The sequence below is a fragment of the Ranitomeya imitator genome, chromosome 3 (genome assembly GCF_032444005.1).
Source record: "Ranitomeya imitator isolate aRanImi1 chromosome 3, aRanImi1.pri, whole genome shotgun sequence".
NCBI lineage: Eukaryota > Metazoa > Chordata > Amphibia > Anura > Dendrobatidae > Ranitomeya > Ranitomeya imitator.
The window spans coordinates 198123022-198143691 of NC_091284.1; the positions used below are offsets into that span (position 1 = coordinate 198123022).

A 20670-nucleotide genomic window follows, 5' to 3' on the forward strand; every position below is an offset into this window, starting at 1 on the left:
AGGAAATACATAGTGGATGCTTTCCTGAAACGGAAAGTACTTGCAAGCAGCATAATACAAAGAATAGCAGGTTTACCCAGAATCCTTTGCAGTAGGCGGAGCTATGCAAATCATCTCTTTCCACCCCTGTCTAATCCACAGCGCTTGGAACCGCCAAGCGTGCAATGCTGCGGATTAGTTTCTAAATTTACACAGCCAACCAATTCCTACCTGTGGACACGTGTTTCAAGCTTTAGGCCCTCATCAGCACAGGGCTGGAATTGGTTGGCTGTATGGAGTGGGGCTCGGTGAGCAAGCGATACATACATGCTAGCCACCTTAGGGAGAGACCAATAAATACAATGACAAACTTATACATTTAAAAAGGTTTCTAGTCACAGCAGATCTTGGCCCCTTGATAATCCATATTCGATTGGTGAGGGTATGATACTCAGCACCTTCATTGATTAGCCGTTATTTGCTCTGGTGGGCACCTGATGTTAAAACTTTAGGGTTGTGCCTTGCAGTTCTGTTCAATAAGTAGTAGTCACTGTTGGGTACTGCAGAACGGTTCCTGTTCTTTTGACTGGGAACAGATCTGCAGTGCGCTTTGCAAAGTGTTTCCATCAGGCAGGTGCTGGAGCAAATAACAGCTGATCAGTGACAATGGCGAGTGTAGGTCATCAATATGCCGAGACTGGAAAGGACATTAAGTAATGTCTACATTAAAGGGCCACTGTCACCCCCTCCAGCCGTTATAAACTAAAAGATCCACCTTGTGCAGCAGTAATGCTGCATTCTAACAAGGTGGCTCTTTTAGTTTTGGGTACATGTATTCCCAAAATAAAGCGTTTTATTACTTCTCCAAAATACCTGTCTTTCGCCAGGGAGGCGGGTCCTCACCCCCCTGCTTGAAACGCCACACTGCCGTCACTCAAATATTCAGGGGCTCCGGGCGCCGCCCCCTCCGCGCTGTTTTCGCTTGAAATCCGGCGCCTGCGCTGTGTACTACTGTGTGGGGCAGGCGCAGTGAGCTCTGGACATCTGACGTCACAGCCAGGCTTGCCGACTGCACCTGTGCGGCCGCCCTGCCTATGAATCCCAGCCCCGCACTGTGCATAATGCATAACACTGCGGGGCTGGGATTCCCAAGGTGGGTGGCCGCACTGTCCGCACACGCGCAGTCTGCAAGCCTGGCTGTGACATCTGACGGCCAGAGCTCATTGCGTCTGCCCCACACAGTAGTACACAGCGCAGGCGCCGGATTTTAAGCGAAAACAGCGCGGAGGGAGCGGCACCCAGAGTCCCTGAATATTTGAGTGACGGCAGTGTGGCGTTTCAAGCAGGGGGGTGAGGACCTCCCTCACTGGCGAAAGACAGGTATTTTGGGAATACATGCACCAAAAACTAAAAGAGCCACCTTGTTAGAATGCAGCATTACTCCTGCACAAGGTGGCGCTTTTAGTTTATAACGGCTGGAGGGGGTGACAGTGGCCCTTTAAACCAGGTCTGCACAACATGCGGCTGGCCAAACGATGTTGTGTGGCCCACACTGTTGTCCAGGAGATGCCACTCCCTTCTTTTAATCAAATGTATTTGCACCTTTCAGGTTCAAATTAATTTGAAAACTGGAGTGCCGAGATAGAGCAAGGTTTGTCAGCCCCTGCCCTGACGTGCAGCAGCGTGATGAGGTCAAAATGCTGCAGATATCATCACACTACTGCCGCAAAGGCGATGAGACATCTGGTAATGGCAAGCACTCCAAGGAGGAGCCGAACTGTGTTTTCATTTTAAATAAGGGGGCTGAAGGAGGGAAGGGTTGGGTCTACTGCGAGAGCACAAAGGTGCAATAGAGGTTATTATGGGGCACTTTATAAGACAATGGAGTACATTATGGGGCAATTGTCAGATTGTGAAAGGGGGCATAGTATAGTGAGGGGCAGTGGGGACAAAATACAGAGAGGCAGTGTGAGAGGGGGTGATATTCTGGAAAGGGACCATGCAGGGGGTATATTCTGGAAAAGGACTGCAGGGGGGTATATTCTGGAAAAGGACAGTGTGTAGAAGGTGAATTATGGAAAGGGGCAGTGTGGGGGGATATTTTGTGCAAGAAGCACAATTAGGGGTAATTATTCAGGGGCACAGCACAGGAGAGATTTATATTTATGGTGCAGTATAATGATACTTTTATTTTTAAGGGCACAGTGTCGGGAAGCTCTGTTGATAACAGAAGAGAGATGCCCTGAAAAGACAAGCTGGTTCTGGTTTCACATTCCTGTACCGACTGAAGTGTTGGCGTGATCGTGGTTCTGATCTTGTTCACATGTAGCAATCCATAACATGCTTCATGGCCATGTTAAAATTTAACAATCCTCAAAACTTAAGAGATTTGTGAAGGATTTGGTGAGGTTCTGCTCCAAAAACGAAGTTTAAAAGGTAGGGTGTATTCATACTGATTTATTTATTTATTTTTAAGCAGAAACTCTCCAAATCCCCCTTAAATACGAAAATCATGTTCTAGTGAAATATTAATGTACCAACTGTGGTTGTGGTGACATAGCTATGTAGTTACACCTTTATAATGAAAAAAAAAAAAAACTTGCGGCCATTGGGATTGGTTTAGTATGGCAATGTGGCTCTTAGACAAAAAAAAAAAAATTGGTGCATGCCTGCTATAAAACCTCCTGAGAAGTTTTCAGTAATAAAGAAATATAAATAAAATCTTAGGAGAAGTGATTCTGTAATCAAATGTGGAGAGGGAACAAAACACAACGAGGAAGGAACAAAACACAATGAGGGGACATTTACCAACGTCCCCCATGGCCAAAAGTGTGTCTGAAATTTGTTGTATATTTGCATGTAATGTTGCATCACATTTTAGACCAACTAACCATGCGCTTTAGAAACTTGTTTGACAAGGACTGTGATGTGACAGAGAAAAATAAGTTTGTCTTTGAAGAAAATAGGCATGGATCAATGTGCAACATGAACTAATTGCACCAAAAAGGTAGCAGTAAAGAGATAGGACACAGTAAGCCAACAAATAAGCGGTGGAAAGTTAGACATATCTAAAAATGCAGCAAATTTACCTTCAATAAGAGCTAATAAACTTGGTGCATTTTAAGGGCAAGTTCACACTAGGAGTTTTTGCAGCTTTTTTAATGCAAATTTTCATCTCTGTTTTACAGTTCCAGCCAAGGCTTTGAGATTTCAGAAATGTCATGCAAACAGCTTTTCTGGCTTCAGATTTTGATCTTTGCATGTTTTTTTTTTTTGCACAATGCAGCATGTCACCTTTCAGCTTTTGAAATGAAGGTGTGGTGAGGAAAAAAAAAAAAAAAAAAACACAGGTATCAGGTTTTGTTGCTTTTTTTTGTGTCAAAACCTGATTCTATAGAAATGGACTCCCCCCCCCCCAAACAAGCATTCCAAAACCGAAGCAAAAATGCACACAAAAAAAAAAGAGAAAAGCCAAGGAAAACTTTTTTCTGCAGACTCTTGTGTCAAGAGATCAAGTTTTGCTGCAGAAAAAAAAAACTCCTAGTGTGAACTTACCCTAATAATAATAATCTTTATTTTTATATAGCGCTAACATATTCCGCAGCGCTTTACAGTTTTGCACACATTGATCACTGTCCCCGATGGGGCTCACAATCTATATTCCCTATCAGTATGTCTTTGGAATGTGGGAGGAAACCGGAGTGCCCGGAGGAAACCCACGCAAACACGGAGAGAACATACAAACTCTTTGCAGATGTTGTCCTGGGTGGGATTAGAACCCAGGACTCCATCGCTGCAAGGCTGCAGTGCTAACCACTGCGCCACCACCCTAAGATTAATTACAATATACTGCGGGTCATCTACAAATCCTAGACAAAGATTGAGAGTTGTATTCCCTGTGAAAGAACAATTCTGGATCATGGTGTCTTATAACTTTGCTCTGTTCCACTGACCCATTACTTTAGAGGAAAAAATCCGTGCTCCAAACATAGAAAGAACAGGAAACACCAAAGCAAGAAATGTGTTATAACAATTATTATATCTTTATTGAAAATAATAAGACAATAGAAAAGCTTACAAAATATACAGAAATACAAAAATATGCACGTATCAAGTAATGCGCAAAAAGATGTTGATGAATAAATTAACTAAGTTCAGTATATCAAAAAACACACCGTTATGCATATGGTGGGTAAGGTTTAATTCACAATATAAAAAGGTATATGTATATGTGTGTGCATATACTCTGGTTTATATGCACCGTATGAACTTATATTTTTACTCTTTATTTATTTATTATTTATTTTGCATAAACTACTTTTGGTGATTGTAAGTTCACAAAATGATAGATCGTCTCACTTTTTATTTTGCTTATGCAATGTATTTTTTTAAATCTTTTTACTTTGTGTTCACACCCCTTAGGGGATTATAATATACATATACCTTTTATATTGTGAATTATACCTTACCCACCATACGCTAAACTGGTGTGTTTTTTTAATATAATGAATTTAGTTATCTTATTCATCATTAACATCTTTTTGCGCATTACTTGATACGTGCACATTTTTGTATTTCTGTATATTTTGTATGCTTTTCTATTGTCTTATTTTCAATAAAGATATAGTTTTTATTGCACATTTCTTGCTTTGGTGGTTCCTGTTCTTTCTATGTTTGGAGCACGGATTTTTTCCTCTTAAGTGGTTTCCACTACAATGTCTGCACATGCGGTGGATCTATGATATCTAATCATTATATATAAATAATTTTGTTTGAAAGAATTGGGTATTCTTCGATAATACCATCAGGTATCAACTGTTGTGTTTATTTAATTGGCCCATTACTTTGCCTAGAAATATATGATAAATAGATAAACAGGTGTTGCCATTCAGGGTGTCACTTGGCCATATTCGTACACAGACATTGGCCGCACTGATTGGAGAGCACCAGAAAGTGGAGGGACGCAGCCCAAACTAGTGAAACCCAGCTGTCTAAAACATAATAATAAATAAATAAATAAATAAATAAATGGTGGTATAACTAAGGAACACCACAATACAGGGTTATACAAAAAGAATCCAGAGTTATTTTACTGTAAATACAATACCAAAGCGGACATGTGAAGAGAGCCGACCAGTATGTATTTTGATCCATACTGGATGATCCCACAATCTGCCCCGATTATGACAGGGTAACTTACCACTTTTTTTTTTTGCATATTCGTTTTGGTTACATGCGTCAAGCAGTGGCGTAACTTAAAAGTTCATGGGCCCCAATTATTGCATATTTTATAGTATTGGTGCTTTCATAAAGGCCAAAGAAATGTTTTTGGGCCCGGGTGTGTGCACAACCCCTGTATATCTGTGATTTTTTAATGCCTATAAAGAAAAACTTGCTGTAGAACCAGAACACTCGCGCAAAAAAAAGAAGAAAAAAGAATCCAAAATACCACAAACCAAAATGTGCACAATGAAGGGTATTTCATGTTGGACTAGTAACATTATAGAGGGTCATACAAAAAAAAAAAACACTTAATGGGAACTTGTCACCCCCAAAATCGAAGGTGAGCTAAGCCCAACAGCATCAGGGGCTTATCTACAGCATTCTGGAATGCTGTAGATAAGCCCCCCAATGTAACCTTAAAGATGAGAAAAAGAGGTTAGATTATACTCACCTGGGGGGGGCGGTCCCGCTGCGGTGGGCGTCGCGGTCCGGGGCCTCCCATCTTCTTACGTTGACTTCCTCTTCTTGTCTTCATGCTGCGGCTCCGGGGTAGTTTGTCTGCCCTGTTGAGGGAAAGGTCAGAGAGGCCCCGCACCTGCGCACTGCAGTACTTTGCTCTGCCCTCGACAGGGCAGACAAAGTACGCCTGCGCCGGAGCAACAGCATGAAGACAAGAAGAGGACGTCATCGTAAGAAGATGGGAGACCACGGACCGCGACACCCATCGGACCGGGACCGCAGCAGGACCCCCCCTAGGTAAGTATAATCTAACCTCTTTTTCTCATCTTTCAGGATACATAGGGGGCTTATCTACAGCATTACAGAATGCTGTAGATGAGCCCATGATACTGGTGGGCTTAGTTCACCTTCGATTTTGGGGGTGACAGGTTCCCTTTAAACACTATGAAAAGATCACTGTCCTCTAACTACAAGTCTGCAACTGCTATTAAATGCTGCAGCTGCTGATTACAGGGAAAAAAAAATCTCAGAAGAAAAATGAAAGTACAATTCATTGTGTTTGCATCATTAACCATTCAGGGTGCAGACAATGAGGCCCGAAGAACCTAAACTTATTTAAACTGGTTTCCATAGAAACTGAAAGAGAGCTTCCCAAGCTGAGAGAGTGCAGAGAGCAGCCCACACCCTCATTCCTCCCCACCCTCTGCCATCACCCTGGATGCCACCTCCACACAGGACACTCCTGTCCCTCTCTCCACCACAAGGCAAACTGGTTTCTGACAAACACCAGAGTCTCCTGGGTGTGGGTCACTCACAGTCCCCATGACAGGAGCTGCTCCTCAGGGTCCAGAGCTCCCAGGGAGCAGAACCCACAAGAGATCAGTCCCCAGTAATGCCTGGGCTACACTCCTCAGGAACCAGCAATAATTCACCATCTACAACCATGGAGCCAGAAGCAATAACCACTGTGTCACCGAGCAGCAGTGTGGACACCCACGAGAACCTCTGGCTACTGACAAATGCAGACACAACCTGATGAGAATTTTTTCGCAATTTACAATGACATATTTACATAGGGCTGCCAAACTTAGAAAAAGCAGAATGAACTTTAGGACAGAGGCAGAAGAAGGAAGCAGCAGCCATAGTAAGCAGCAGCACTGTGCAGAGCTGCCCCGGCTGACAGGGCTCCTCACCTCAGACTCAGCAGCTCGGGCTCCTGGGGAAGGGTCCGGTCTCTGCAGGGTGCGGGCTGTCTGCGCCGGGAAGTGACAGCAGCTCCTGCTCTCCACACTGCAGGCTGCTCTCCACACTGCAGGCTGCTCTCCACACTGCAGGCTCCACTGAGGAGAGGAAGGCGGGAGGGGCAGCTCTGTGCTAGAGGAAGAATTAAATCCTCCCTCCACCCCCTCAGGGTTCACTATGACATCATTGTCAAAGGATTGTGGGAGAGGAGGATGAAAGGAGAAGAAGGCAGCTAATTAACCTGTGCGGCGCTGGAAATGCTCCATGTTAGGACTCTACATGCAGGACTGCTGCTGGAGGGGCCATAGCTAGTTTACCTCAGGGACACTCCCCATCCCTAATCTCACTGTAAGCACACTTCAGTGTTTGGTTAGTATCACTGTATGCCAAAACCAGGAGTGGAACTGTAAGGGCCCCTTTCCACTTGTGAGGGAAAAAAAAGGTCCGTAATCTGGACCGAAAAAACGGATGTAACGTATGCGATTGTCATGCGTTTGTGATGCGAGTTCAATGCGATTTTTTTAATCGCACCATCCGTTTGACATCCGTATGCAATCCGTTTTTTTTTTCTCTGCAACTATTTTTATACAGTCATTTACAGGACTCTTTACAGTGTTCTATGCCACAGAATGGTAAGGTATCCGTAAAAAACGGATGGAATACGGATAGTCCGTATTCCATGCGTTTTTTTTCTCGCATCCATTGACTTGCATTGGCGAGTCTCGTCCGAGACCCGCAGCAAATCGCAGCATGCTGCGATTTTTTTTTCTCAGCCGACCCAGATTTTTCTCAGTCCGATTTCGGCTGAGAAAGAAAACGCAAATGAAAAGACACCTATTAAATAACATTGGTCCGAGTGCAATCCGATTTTTTTATCGGATTGCACTCGTCCGTTTTCCTCGCAAGTGGAAAGGGGCCCTAAGTGAAAGATTGACACCTGTTCTGTGTTTTCTTATACAAATACTAATCAAAAATACTAATGTGTGAGTAATCCTTAGGCCGGGGTCACACTAGACCGTAATACGGACGAGTGCAATGCGCTAAAAAATCGCATAGCACTCGTCCCAATGTTAATCTATGGGGCAGCTCCCATCATCCGACATTTTCTCGGCCGTATTCAGGATCCGAGTGAAATCGCAGCATGCTGCGATTGTCAGCGTATCTCAGCCGAGAATCGCCAATGCAAGTCTATGGGTGCGAGAAAAAATCGGATTACATACGGACCATGCGTGTGCATTGCGAGAAATACGGAAGACTTCTCCAGGTGACAGGAAATTGAATCATCCATTATCAGGAAGCTTTGGCATGCTAATTTCTGGCCCACGCTGGATTGCAAACCAGGAAGCACGCCTCCACGGAGTGTACTGTTGTAGCAGCATGGCCAGGCATATTAATGTGGAGATGCTCATTGCTCTGGTCCATGATAGACCCGAATTATGGGACCAACGCGACGCACATTATGCGGACCGTGCACGTAAAGACGCAGCATGGAGGTCAATATGTCGCCACATGTTCCCCGATTTTGATGATCGACCTCAAGAGGTTCAGCAAGAAATTTGTAAGTACCATCCTTTATGCAAAAATGGGTTTTTATATTGGGTTCATGATAAAAATAAGCATGAACACATCATATGTGGTGTGTTTATGAGTGAAGTAAATGATCCATGCTCTTGGTTGAAGATGCAAAAACATTACCAAGACACACAAATATGGATGAAATGTAGTAGCTATTGTCCTTTAATATATTCCCCAAGGAATTTTATGTCCCCCTCGGCTCCTGGGCCCGTGTGTGATTGCAAACACTGTTTGAGTTGTGTGCATGATATTTATCTACCAAATGTATCTTTGCAGTCAATGATGTCACTAGACGCTGGCGGAGTTGCCGGGACCAATACCAGCGTGAACGACAACTTTCTGGGCGGAGTGGTGATGCAGCCACAAAAAAAAGAAAATACCTTTATTTTGATCGCCTTAATTTTCTTGCACCGGTGATGGAGCTCAGACCGTAAGTGCATGCATGTCTCAAAAAATGTGACACATCTTATTACGTGAATATGTATGTATTTTTTCTAAATAAAAATCTTTTGTGAAATACAGAACAGAGTCAAATCTGACAGAAAGGGAGACTGCATCTGACTCTGAGTTGGTTATTGACCCTGTTGGTGAAGAGGCAGAAATGGCTGGACCATCTGGGCAAACAACAGGCAGCAACCAACCACCACCACCACAACCAGCAGCAGCGTCTTTTGCCACACGGGAGACAAATCCAGAGGTGGAGGAAGGAGCCCAGAGCAGCAGTCCAACCTTGGCTCTGGATACCTCACCACAGCCTAATACCAGACCAAACCGTGGTTGGCGCAGAAGGGTGGCTTCGAACATTGGCACCAGGAGGCAAGTGGATACAGGGGTGTTAGACTATTTGTCCAGAGCTGCCCATGATGATGGGGAGGAAGCGTACTTCCGCAGTCTTGCCCGCTATTTACGGCCCAGTCCACGCTCGCTCAGGCTGCGGACCAGAGATTGTATCCAAATATTGATAGATGCAGCCACACCCCCAAACAACCCCACTGATGTTTTTAATTATCTGGAACGGTGGCAAATGTCAGCTACCAACCTTCTGGCGGTGCAAGAACTTCCACAGGACCAATCACAAACTGTCGCAGCACCACCCCCGCAACCTATAGCTCCACAACATCAGCATGCCCAAAGCACCAAACAACCACAAAACAGGGCAATTTATGATTATCCTGCAACTGCCCAATATGACCACTTGAACAGACACATGTTTGGAGGCTGGTCCCAACATGTGTCTGCTCAACATGGCCATATTGGGGGGTCTGACCAAATGGGACAAGCCGGTACCCAGGACTTGATGCCCTTCTACCCTCAACATCAAGTGATAAGTCATACACATGATCGAAACTTGCCACAACAACCTCAATTTAGATCAACACTAACACAGGTTGACAGTCTGGTTGGTCAACCACCCAGGCAAAGTTCCGCACATGCTGGACACCATCACCACCCCCAACCTACCAGAACCTGTAATTTTCTTTAAATTTTTTTGGCCTGTCATTTTGGCTGTTGTATGGCCTAAGTTTGTTTTTACCTTGGCATGTAAATCTGTCTTGTTCATATGGCTCTAATTACATATGCTGATAATATGTTTTGAGTATATATATATATATATATATATAAATTTGTTCGTAAATCGGAGTGTTATGTATTGGTCAAACTACATACATGATTTGTCAACTTAACACACTTAGCTAATTTCTGGTTGAGATACATAATACACAATTGAATCCGGAAAATTATGGTGTTTATTAACTTACAATATAACTTAACTTTACTGCAAAACAGCATTGTCTTGCCAAACAGTCGATCCCTCTGGTGACACAAAATAATTTGTTAAAACATCACGAACTTTAAGGCCTGAGGGCTGACGACGTGAAGGAAGAACACGTGTAGTTGTCAAGACAGTATTTGCAGAATCAATTTCATTGGAAGCAGATGATGGGCAATCATGGTATCTTGTAAAGTTGTGAAGAACAGCACATGCTTTTATCACGCCATTTACATTGCCTTCACTCAGTTGGATTGCTGACTGAAGTACCCGCCATTTTGCACTGACAATGCCGAATGAACACTCGACCAGACGGCGGGCACGGGAAAGACGCAAATTAAAAATTCTGCGCCGGTAGTCCAGGCCTCTTCGTGGATAGGGCCTCATGACGTTCCTTGATAATTGAAACGCCTCATCTGCTACCATCATGTAAGGCACCGCATCCAAATTAGCACCTGGTATGTGACTTGGGGGTGGGAGATCCAATTCATTGTTGCGCAGCCGCCGACCCATAATGGAAGAACTGAAGACTCTAGAGTCTCCAGTTCTCCCATAGGCCCCAATGTCTACAATTATAAACCTGTAGTTGCTGTCGACTAGGGCCAACAGCACTACAGAGAAAAACTGTTTATAATTATAGAATTGGGTCCCTGAACCTGGTGGCTTACGCACACGGATGTGCTTTCCGTCAAGTGCCCCAATACAGTGCGGAAACTGGCAGGTGTCCTGAAATCCTTGAGCAATATTTAACCAGTCTGCCATTTTGGGTTCAGGCATCACCTCTTGATGGAGTCTTCTCCAGATTTCCGTGCATGTATCCCGCATAATACCAGAAATTGTAGATTTGCCCAGTAGAAACTCTAAATGCAGTGCCGCATATGATAGGCCAGTGGCAAGGAAGCTAAAAGAAAAGAGAGTATTCTTTAAAAATATAAAGTGAACACAATACAGTGTTATATTTGCAACAACAAAAATGTTTAAAAAAAATGGCATGCTTATTAAATCATTAAAGACATGCGATGGCTTTCATCTTTGACAAAATTAAATATTATCTAAGAAGGCCAAATGATGTTGAAGTTACCTAAACATTTAATTAGCTACTTTGAATAAGGGGGAACAACATTAAAGTGTTAAATAATTTTGGACAAAGATTATTTAGACATACCGTAAGGTAAGGATAAGGCGCTCCTCTGCTGAAATAGATTTGCGCATCCTGGTGTCCTTCTTCGTGATCCCAGGTCGCAAAATATCCAACAAAATATCAAAGGTTTGAATCCTCATCCGACAATAGTTGAAGAACTTGTCCGGATTTGACCTCAGAGCAGCATACAGACGGCTGAAATGGCCTTTATTGATCCGTTGCTTTATAAGTGGATGGACCCACATCCGTCTCCGCCTCCTCGGATCTACAATAACTGGGTATGGCTGGCCAAAACGCTGGGAAAGTACCCAGTTGTAAAGCACACGCTCTGTGGTGTTAAAAGTCAGTAGATCAGACATGTTGCTCATCAATCCGAAGTGCACCAACACAGGCAGGGACTCTACTTAATAGATTGGTGTGTGGCACCTGTGTTTTGGGCCATTAAATAATGTTCTTGGTGATGATTTAAATTTTTTCAGGTGGAAAATCCGTTATATGTCCATTTTGCAAGCCTGCGAGAAAATCTCGCCATACGGATGCCATACGGATGTCACACGGATGTCAAACGGATCATTTGATGTGAGAAAATCGCATCCTCGCACTGCACACGGATCACTGTTTTGGTAACATTTGTGCGATTCTCGTCCGTCAAAAACGGACCGTTTTTTAATACGTTGTGTGTGTCCCCGGCCTTAGGTTACATTCCCACAATGAGTTTTTGATTCGTTTTTTTACGCTGCGTATTTTCCAAAAAAAACAAATGCAATAAACCTATTTTACGTAATGGGTGCAGAAAATAAAAAAACCTCACCAAAATCTCATGGGAATGTAGCCTTAAATGGAACCACTCACCAGTTTTTGAGTCTCTGAACAAATGCCACCCCCTTGTACTACCCCTGCTCCGCATTCCACAAACATGTCTATCACCCCTTTCTCTATACCCCCATTTTAATTGCTCCCATGCTGCATTTGACTGAGAATGGTCTGGTCCAATGGACCATCTGTGCCTCCTAGTTGCCGTCCTCCATCTTGACGTGGATGACGCATCCTACAGCATCCACATAGCGAAACGAGATTTCACGCTTGCACAGTAGCTTCACAGTCCTGCGCATGCGCATTATGCTCTGTCCTACTGTGGGCACAGCATAAAACATCACTGTGCATGTGCCAAGATATAATTGCAGCTCTAATGTACCCTGCCACTAGAAATGACAAGAATGACAGTTTGCCCACATTACGGCAGAGCAAAATGCACCTATTTGGCTGGAGTCACACTCAGCGTAAGGCAATACGGTCCGTATATTACGGCCGTAATACGCTGAAAAGTCCCCCAAAAAGTGGTCCTTAGCTCCTCCGTAGGCAGGGTGTGTCAGCGTATTTTGCGCATGGCATCCTCCGTATGTAATCCGTATGGCATCCGTACTGTGTGTTTTTCTCGCAGGGTTGCAAAACCAACACACGGCTATACAAGGGATCCATGTGTTAAAAAAAAAAATTATATATATATACTGTCTATATATATACAGTGGGGCAAAAAAGTATTTAGTCAGTCAGCAATAGTGCAAGTTCCACCACTTAAAAAGATGAGAGGCGTCTGTAATTTACATCATAGGTAGACCTCAACTATGGGAGACAAACTGAGAAAAAAAAATCCAGAAAATCACATTGTCTGTTTTTTTAACATTTTATTTGCATATTATGGTGGAAAATAAGTATTTGGTCAGAAACAATCAAGATTTCTGGCTCTCACAGACCTGTAACTTCTTCTTTAAGAGTCTGTCTCCTCTTTCCTCCACTCATTACCTGTAGTAATGGCACCTGTTTAAACTTGTTATCAGTATAAAAAGACACCTGTGCACACCCTCAAACAGTCTGACTCCAAACTCCACTATGGTGAAGACCAAAGAGCTGTCAAAGGACACCAGAAACAAAATTGTAGCCCTGCACCAGGCTGGGAAGACTGAATCTGCAATAGCCAACCAACTTGGAGTGAAGAAATCAACAGTGGGAGCAATAATTAGAAAATGGAAGACATACAAGACCACTGATAATCTCCCTCGATCTGGGGCTCCACGCAAAATCCCACCCCGTGGGGTCAGAATGATCACAAGAACGGTGAGCAAAAATCCCAGAACCACGCGGGGGGACCTAGTGAATGAACTGCAGAGAGCTGGGACCAATGTAACAAGGTCTACCATAAGTAACACACTACGCCACCATGGACTCACATCCTGCAGTGCCAGATGTGTCCCACTGCTTAAGCCAGTACATGTCCGGGCCCGTCTGAAGTTTGCTAGAGAGCATTTGGATGATCCAGAGGAGTTTTGGGAGAATGTCCTATGGTCTGATGAAACGAAACTGGAACTGTTTGGTAGAAACACAACTTGTCGTGTTTGGAGGAAAAAGAATACTGAGTTGCATCCATCAAACACCATACCTACTGTAAAGCATGGTGGTGGAAACATCATGCTTTGGGGCTGTTTCTCTGCAAAAGGGCCAGGACGACTGATCCGGGTACATGAAAGAATGAATGGTGCCATGTATCGTGAGATTTTGAGTGCAAACCTCGTTCCATCAGCAAGGGCATTGAAGATGAAACGTGGCTGGGTCTTTCAACATGACAATGATCCAAAGCACACCGCCAGGGCAACGAAGGAGTGGCTTCGTAAGAAGCATTTCAAGGTCCTGGAGTGGCCTAGCCAGTCTCCAGATCTCAACCCTAAAGAAAACCTTTGGAGGGAGTTGAAAGTCCGTGTTGCCAAGCGAAAAGCCAAAAACATCACTGCTCTAGAGGAGATCTGCATGGAGTAATGGGCCAACATACCAACAACAGTGTGTGGCAACCTTGTGAAGACTTACAGAAAACATTTGACCTCTGTCATTGCCAACAAAGGATATATTACAAAGTATTGAGATGAAATTTTGTTTCTGACCAAATACTTATTTTCCACCATAATATGCAAATAAAATGTTAAAAAAAACAGACAATGTGAGTTTCTGGATTTTTTTTTCTCAGTTTGTCTTCCATAGTTGAGGTCTACCTATGATGTAAATTACAGACGCCTCTCATCTTTTTAAGTGGTGGAACTTGCACTATTGCTGACTGACTAAATACTTTTTTGCCCCACTGTATATATATATATATATATATGTGTGTCATTAGACACATATATGTATATATATTATTACTTCATACAGCGCTAGATAGCTTTAAAGCCGGTAATTCAATTACCGGCTTTTGCTATCTTCTTCCTAAACCCGACATGATTTGTGACATGGTTTACATACAGTAAACCATGTCATATCACCTTTTTTTTGCATATTCCACACTACTAATGTTAGTAGTGTGTATATGCAAAATTTGGCCGTTCTATCTACTAAAGGGTTAAATGGCGGAAAAAATTGGTGTGGGCTCCCGCGCAATTTTCTCCGCCAGAGTAGTAAAGCCAGTGACTGAGGGCAGATAGTAATAGCCTGGAGAGGGTCCACGGTTATTGCCCACCCCCCCCTGGCTAAAAACACCTGCCCCCAGCCACCCCAGAAAAGGCACATCTGTAAGATGTGCCTATTCTGGCACTTGGCCACTCTCTTCCCATTCCCGTGTAGCGGTGGGATATGGGGTAATGAAGGGTTAATGCCACCTTGCTATTGTAAGGTGACATTAAGCCAAATTAATAATGGAGAGGCGTCAATTATGACACCTATCCATTATTAATCCAATAGTAGTAAAGGGTTAAAAAAACACAAACACATTATTAAAAATTACTTTAATGAAATAAACACAAAGGTTGTTGTAATATTTTATTCAACGCCCAATCCAGTCACTGAAGACCCTCGTTCTGTAACAAAAAAAAAATAATAAACCAACAATATCCTTACCTTCCAAAGATCTGTAATGTCCAACGATGTAAATCCATCTGAAGGGGTTAAAATATTTTGCAGCCACGAGCTTTGCTAATGCAACGTTGTTCGTGGCTGCAAAACCCCGGGGAATGAAAGTAAAGTAGGTCAATTACCTATATTTACCTTCATTTGCGGTGAGGCGCCCTCTGCTGGTTGTCCCTAGATCGTGGGAACTTTCCTAGAAAGCTCCCAGGCTCGAGTTCATAAGAGGCGCCCTCTGCTGGTTGTCCTCATATGAACTCGAGCCTGGGAGCTTTCTAGGAAAGTTCCTGTTATGGGCCTGGTGGTTAGGAGCACCCGATACGACCTGTGTCATGATTCCAATGGCAGGTAATTACAAAAGGACAAGCACAAACGAGCTCTAGGGTGATGGAACCTAAGCTGACCGCGACCCTAAACCTGAACACACAAATAACAATAGCCGGGGAACGTGCCTACGTTGATCCTAGACGTCTCGCACCAGCCGAAGATCTAACTTCCCCTATTAGAAGAAACACAGACCTCTCTTGCCTCCAGAGAAATACCCCACAGAAATAGCAGCCCCCCACATATAATGACGGTGAAATGAGAGGAAGGCACATACACAGTATGAAAACAGATTCAGCAAAATGAGGCCCGCTAAAACTAGATAGCAGAGGATACAAAAGTAAACTGCGCGGTCAGCAAAAAACCCTTCAAAAAACCATCCTGCAATTACTTGAACTCATGTTCCAACTCATGGAACATGAGGAGCAATTACAGCCCACTAGAGCAACCAGCAGCAAAGAAACAATTATATGCAAGCTGGACAAGACAAAAATAAAGCAAAACGTGGAACAAGAAAATCAAAAACTTAGCTTGTCCTGAAGATTACTGAAGCCAGAAGCTGAGGTAACAAAACACTCTGATAACCTTGATAGCCGGCGGGGAAATGACAAGAAAGCCCGGTTAAATAGGAAACTCCCAAATCCTAATAGAACAGGTGGACACCAGAGACAGCAGAACACAAATCACCCAGTACCATCAGTAACCACCAGAGGGAGCCCAAAAACAGAACTCACAACAGTACCCCCCCCTTGAGGAGGGGTCACCGAACCCTCACAAGAACCACCAGGGCGACCAGGATGAGCCCTCTGAAAAGCGCGGACCAAATCATCAGCATGAACATCAGAGGCAACCACCCAAGAATTATCCTCCTGACCATGACCCTTCCACTTGACCAAATATTGGAGTTTCCGTCTGGAAACACGAGAATCCAAGATCTTCTCTACAACATACTCCAATTCTCCCTCCACCAGCACCGGAGCAGGAGGCTCAAGCGAAGGAACAACAGGTACCTCATACCTCCGCAACAATGACCAATGGAACACATTATGAATAGCAAACGATGCCGGGAGATCCAAACGAAACGACACAGGGTTAAGAATTTCCAAGATCCTATAAGGACCGATGAACCGAGGCTTGAACTTAGGAGAAGAGACCTTCATAGGAACAAAACGAGAAGACAACCACACCAAGTCCCCAACACGAAGTCGAGGACCCACGCGTCGACGGCGATTAGCAAACTGCTGAGCCTTCTCCTGGGACAACTTCAAATTGTCCACCACATGACTCCAAATCCGATGCAACCCATCCACCACAATGTCCACTCCATGACAATCAGAAGGCTCCACCTGACCAGAGGAAAAACGAGGATGAAACCCCGAATTACAAAAGAAAGGAGAAACCAAGGTAGCAGAACTAGCCCGATTATTAAGGGCAAACTCGGCCAGCGGCAAAAAGGTAACCCAGTCATCCTGATCAGCAGAAACAAAACACCTCAAATAAGTTTCCAAGGTCTGATTAGTTCGCTCCGTCTGGCCATTCGTCTGAGGATGGAATGCAGATGAAAAGGACAAATCAATGCCCATCTTAGCACAGAACGTCCGCCAAAATCTAGACACAAACTGGGATCCCCTGTCAGAAACGATGTTTTCCGGAATCCCATGCAAACGAACCACGTTCTGGAAAAACAGAGGGACCAACTCAGAGGAGGAAGGCAACTTAGGCAAGGGTACAAGATGAACCATTTTAGAAAAGCGGTCACACACAACCCAGATGACAGACATTTTTTGAGAGACAGGGAGATCCGAAATAAAGTCCATGGAAATGTGCGTCCAAGGCCTCTTCGGGATAGGCAAAGGTGACAACAATCCACTGGCTCGAGAACAGCAAGGCTTAGCCCGAGCACAAACCTCACAAGACTGCACAAAAGAACGCACATCCCTCGACAAGGAAGGCCACCAAAAAGACCTGGCCACCAAATCTCTAGTACCAAATATTCCAGGATGACCTGCCAACGCAGAAGAATGGACCTCGGAGATGACTCTACTGGTCCAACTATCCGGAACAGTCTCTCAGGCGGACAACGATCAGGTTTACCCGCCTGAAACTCCTGCAAAGCACGTCGCAAGTCTGGGAAGACGGCCGACAAAATCACCCCATCCCTAAGGATACCAGTGGGCTCAGAATTTCCAGGGGAGTCAGGCACAAAACTCCTAGAAAGAGCATCCGCCTTCACATTCTTTGAACCTGGCAGGTACGAAACCACAAAATTGAAACGAGAGAAAAACAGTGACCAACGAGCCTGTCTAGGATTCAGACGCCTGGCAGACTCAAGGTAAATCAGATTTTTGTGATCAGTCAAGACCACCACACGATGTCTAGCACCCTCCAGCCAATGACGCCACTCCTCAAATGCCCACTTCATGGCCAAAAGTTCCCGATTACCCACATCATAATTCCGCTCAGCGGGCGAAAATTTTCTAGAAAAGAACGCACATGGCTTCATCACCGAGCAATCGGAGCTTCTCTGTGACAAAACCGCCCCCGCTCCAATCTCGGAAGCATCAACCTCAACCTGGAAAGGAAGCGAAACATCAGGCTGACGCAACACAGGAGCAGAAGAAAACCGGCGTTTAAGTTCCTGAAAGGCCTCCACAGCCGCAGGAGACCAATCAGCAACATCAGCACCCTTCTTAGTCAAATCCGTCAAAGGCTTAACAACACTAGAAAAATCAGTTATAAAACGACGATAGAAATTAGCAAAGCCCAAGAACTTCTGCAGACTCTTAAGAGATGCAGGCTGCGTCCAGTCACAAATAGCCCGAACCTTGACGGGATCCATCTCAATAGTAGAAGGGGAAAAAATATACCCCAAGAAAGAAATCTTCTGGACTCCAAAGAGACACTTTGAGCCCTTTACAAACAAGGAATTAGCCCGCAGGACCTGAAACACCTTCCTGACCTGCTGAACATGAGACTCCCAGTCATCAGAAAAAAACAAAATATCAACCAAATACACAATCATAAATTTATCCAGATATTCACGGAAAATATCGTGCATAAAGGACTGGAAGACTGAAGGAGCATTAGAAAGTCCGAAAGGCATTACCAAATACTCAAAATGGCCCTCAGGCGTATTAAATGCGGTTTTCCACTCATCACCTTGCTTTATTCGTATAAGATTATACGCACCCCGAAGATCAATCTTAGTGAACCATTTAGCCCCCTTAATGCGAGCAAACAAATCAGTCAACAAAGGCAAAGGATACTGATATTTTACGGTAATCTTATTCAAAAGACGATAATCTATACAAGGCCTCAAGGACCCATCTTTTTTGGCCACGAAAAAAAAACCTGCTCCCAAAGGGGACGAAGATGGACGGATATGTCCCTTTTCCAAGGACTCCTTAACATAATCCCGCATAGCAGTATGCTCTGGCACTGACAGATTGAACAAACGACCCTTAGGAAATTTACTACCAGGAATTAAATCTATAGCACAATCGCAATCCCTGTGAGGAGGAAGCGAACTGAGCTTAGGCTCCTCAAAAACATCCCGATAATCAGACAAAAATACAGGAACCTCAAAAGGAGTAGATGAAGCGATAGAAATCGGAGGTGCATCATCATGAACCCCCTGACATCCCCAGCTTAACACAGACATTGTTTTCCAGTCAAGGACTGGATTATGAGTTTGTAACCATGGCAGACCAAGTACTAGAACATCATGTAAATTATACAATACCAGGAAGCGAATCACCTCCTGATGAACGGGAGTCATACGCATGGTCACTTGTGTCCAGTACTGAGGTTTATTCATAGCCAAAGGTGTAGAGTCAATTCCCTTCAAAGGAATAGGGACTTCCAGAGGTTCCAGACTAAACCCACAGCGATTGGCAAATGACCAATCCATAAGACTCAGTGCAGCGCCTGAATCTACATAGGCATCGACGGAAATGGATGATAATGAGCAAATCAGAGTCACAGACAGAATGAACTTAGACTGTAACGTACTAATGGCAACAGACTTATCAACCTTTTTTGTGCGTTTAGAGCATGCTGATATAACATGAGCTGAATCACCACAATAAAAGCACAACCCTTTTTTCCGCCTATAGTTTTGCCGTTCACTTCTAGACTGAACTCTATCACATTGCATTGTCTCAAGTGCCTGTTCAGAAGACACCGCCAAATGGTGCACAGGTTTGCGCTCCCGTAAACGCCGATCAATCTGAATAGCCATAGTCATAGACTCATTCAGACCCGTAGGCGCAGGGAACCCCACAATAACATCTTTAATGGCCTCAGAAAGGCCATCTCTGAACTTTGCAGCCAGGGCGCACTCGTTCCACTGAGTAAGCACTGACCATTTTCAAAATTTTTGACAATATATTTCTGCTTCATCTTGCCCCTGAGAGAGAGCTAATAAAGCTTTTTCAGCCTGAATCTCCTGGTTAGGTTCCTCATAGAGCAAACCCAATGCCAGAAAAAACGCATCCACATTAAGCAACGCAGGATCCCCTGGTGCCAATGCAAATGCCCAATTTTGAGGGTCACCCCGCAGGAAAGATATAATAATCTTAACCTGCTGAGCAGGGTCTCCAGAAGAGCGAGATTTCAAAGAAAGGAACAGCTTGCAATTGTTCCTAAAATTCAGAAAACTAGATCTATCTCCAGCAAAGAACTCTGGAATAGGAATTCTAGGTTCAGACATAGGAGCATGTACAACAAAATCTTGTATATTTTGAACCTTAGCAGCAAGATTATTCAAGCTGGAAGCTAAACTCTGGACGTCCATGATAAACAGCTAAGGTCAGAGCCATTCAAGGATTAAGAGGAGGGGAAAAAAAAAAATCAGCCAGGCTGCAATTAAGGCTAGGCAGCAACCTCAGAGGAGAGAAAAAAAAAAAAAAAAACTTCCTCAGACTACTTTTCCTCCTACTTCAGCCCAAACATTTTGGCCGGCTATACTGTCATGATTCCAATGGCAGGGAATCACAAAAGGACAAGCACAAACGAGCTCTAGGGTGATGGAACCTAAGCTGACCGCGACCCTAAACCTGAACACACAAAT

General features: G+C 44.0%; 2 protein-coding genes across 3 annotated transcripts in view; one reads left to right on the forward strand and one right to left on the reverse strand.

Moving 5' to 3' along the window:
• Nucleotides 1-7248, reverse strand: part of RHOC (ras homolog family member C) — a 79387-nt gene extending 72139 nt beyond the window's left edge. Inside the window, exon 1 of one of the 2 annotated variants that reach the window (XM_069761741.1) lies at nt 6855-7248. The gene's annotated coding sequence lies outside the window, so the exon portion shown is untranslated. The remainder of the gene's footprint in view (nt 1-6854) is intronic. The other variant, XM_069761739.1, reaches the window with a different exon arrangement.
• Nucleotides 7249-8760: 1512 nt separating this feature from the next.
• LOC138673122 (uncharacterized) lies at nt 8761-10111 on the forward strand. The gene is made up of 2 exons (XM_069761742.1): nt 8761-8908; nt 9001-10111. The coding sequence occupies exons 1-2, from the start codon at nt 8895-8897 to the stop codon at nt 9959-9961; spliced, it is 975 nt and encodes a 324-aa protein (XP_069617843.1). The 5' UTR covers nt 8761-8894; the 3' UTR covers nt 9962-10111.
• Nucleotides 10112-20670: the final 10559 nt, after the last annotated feature.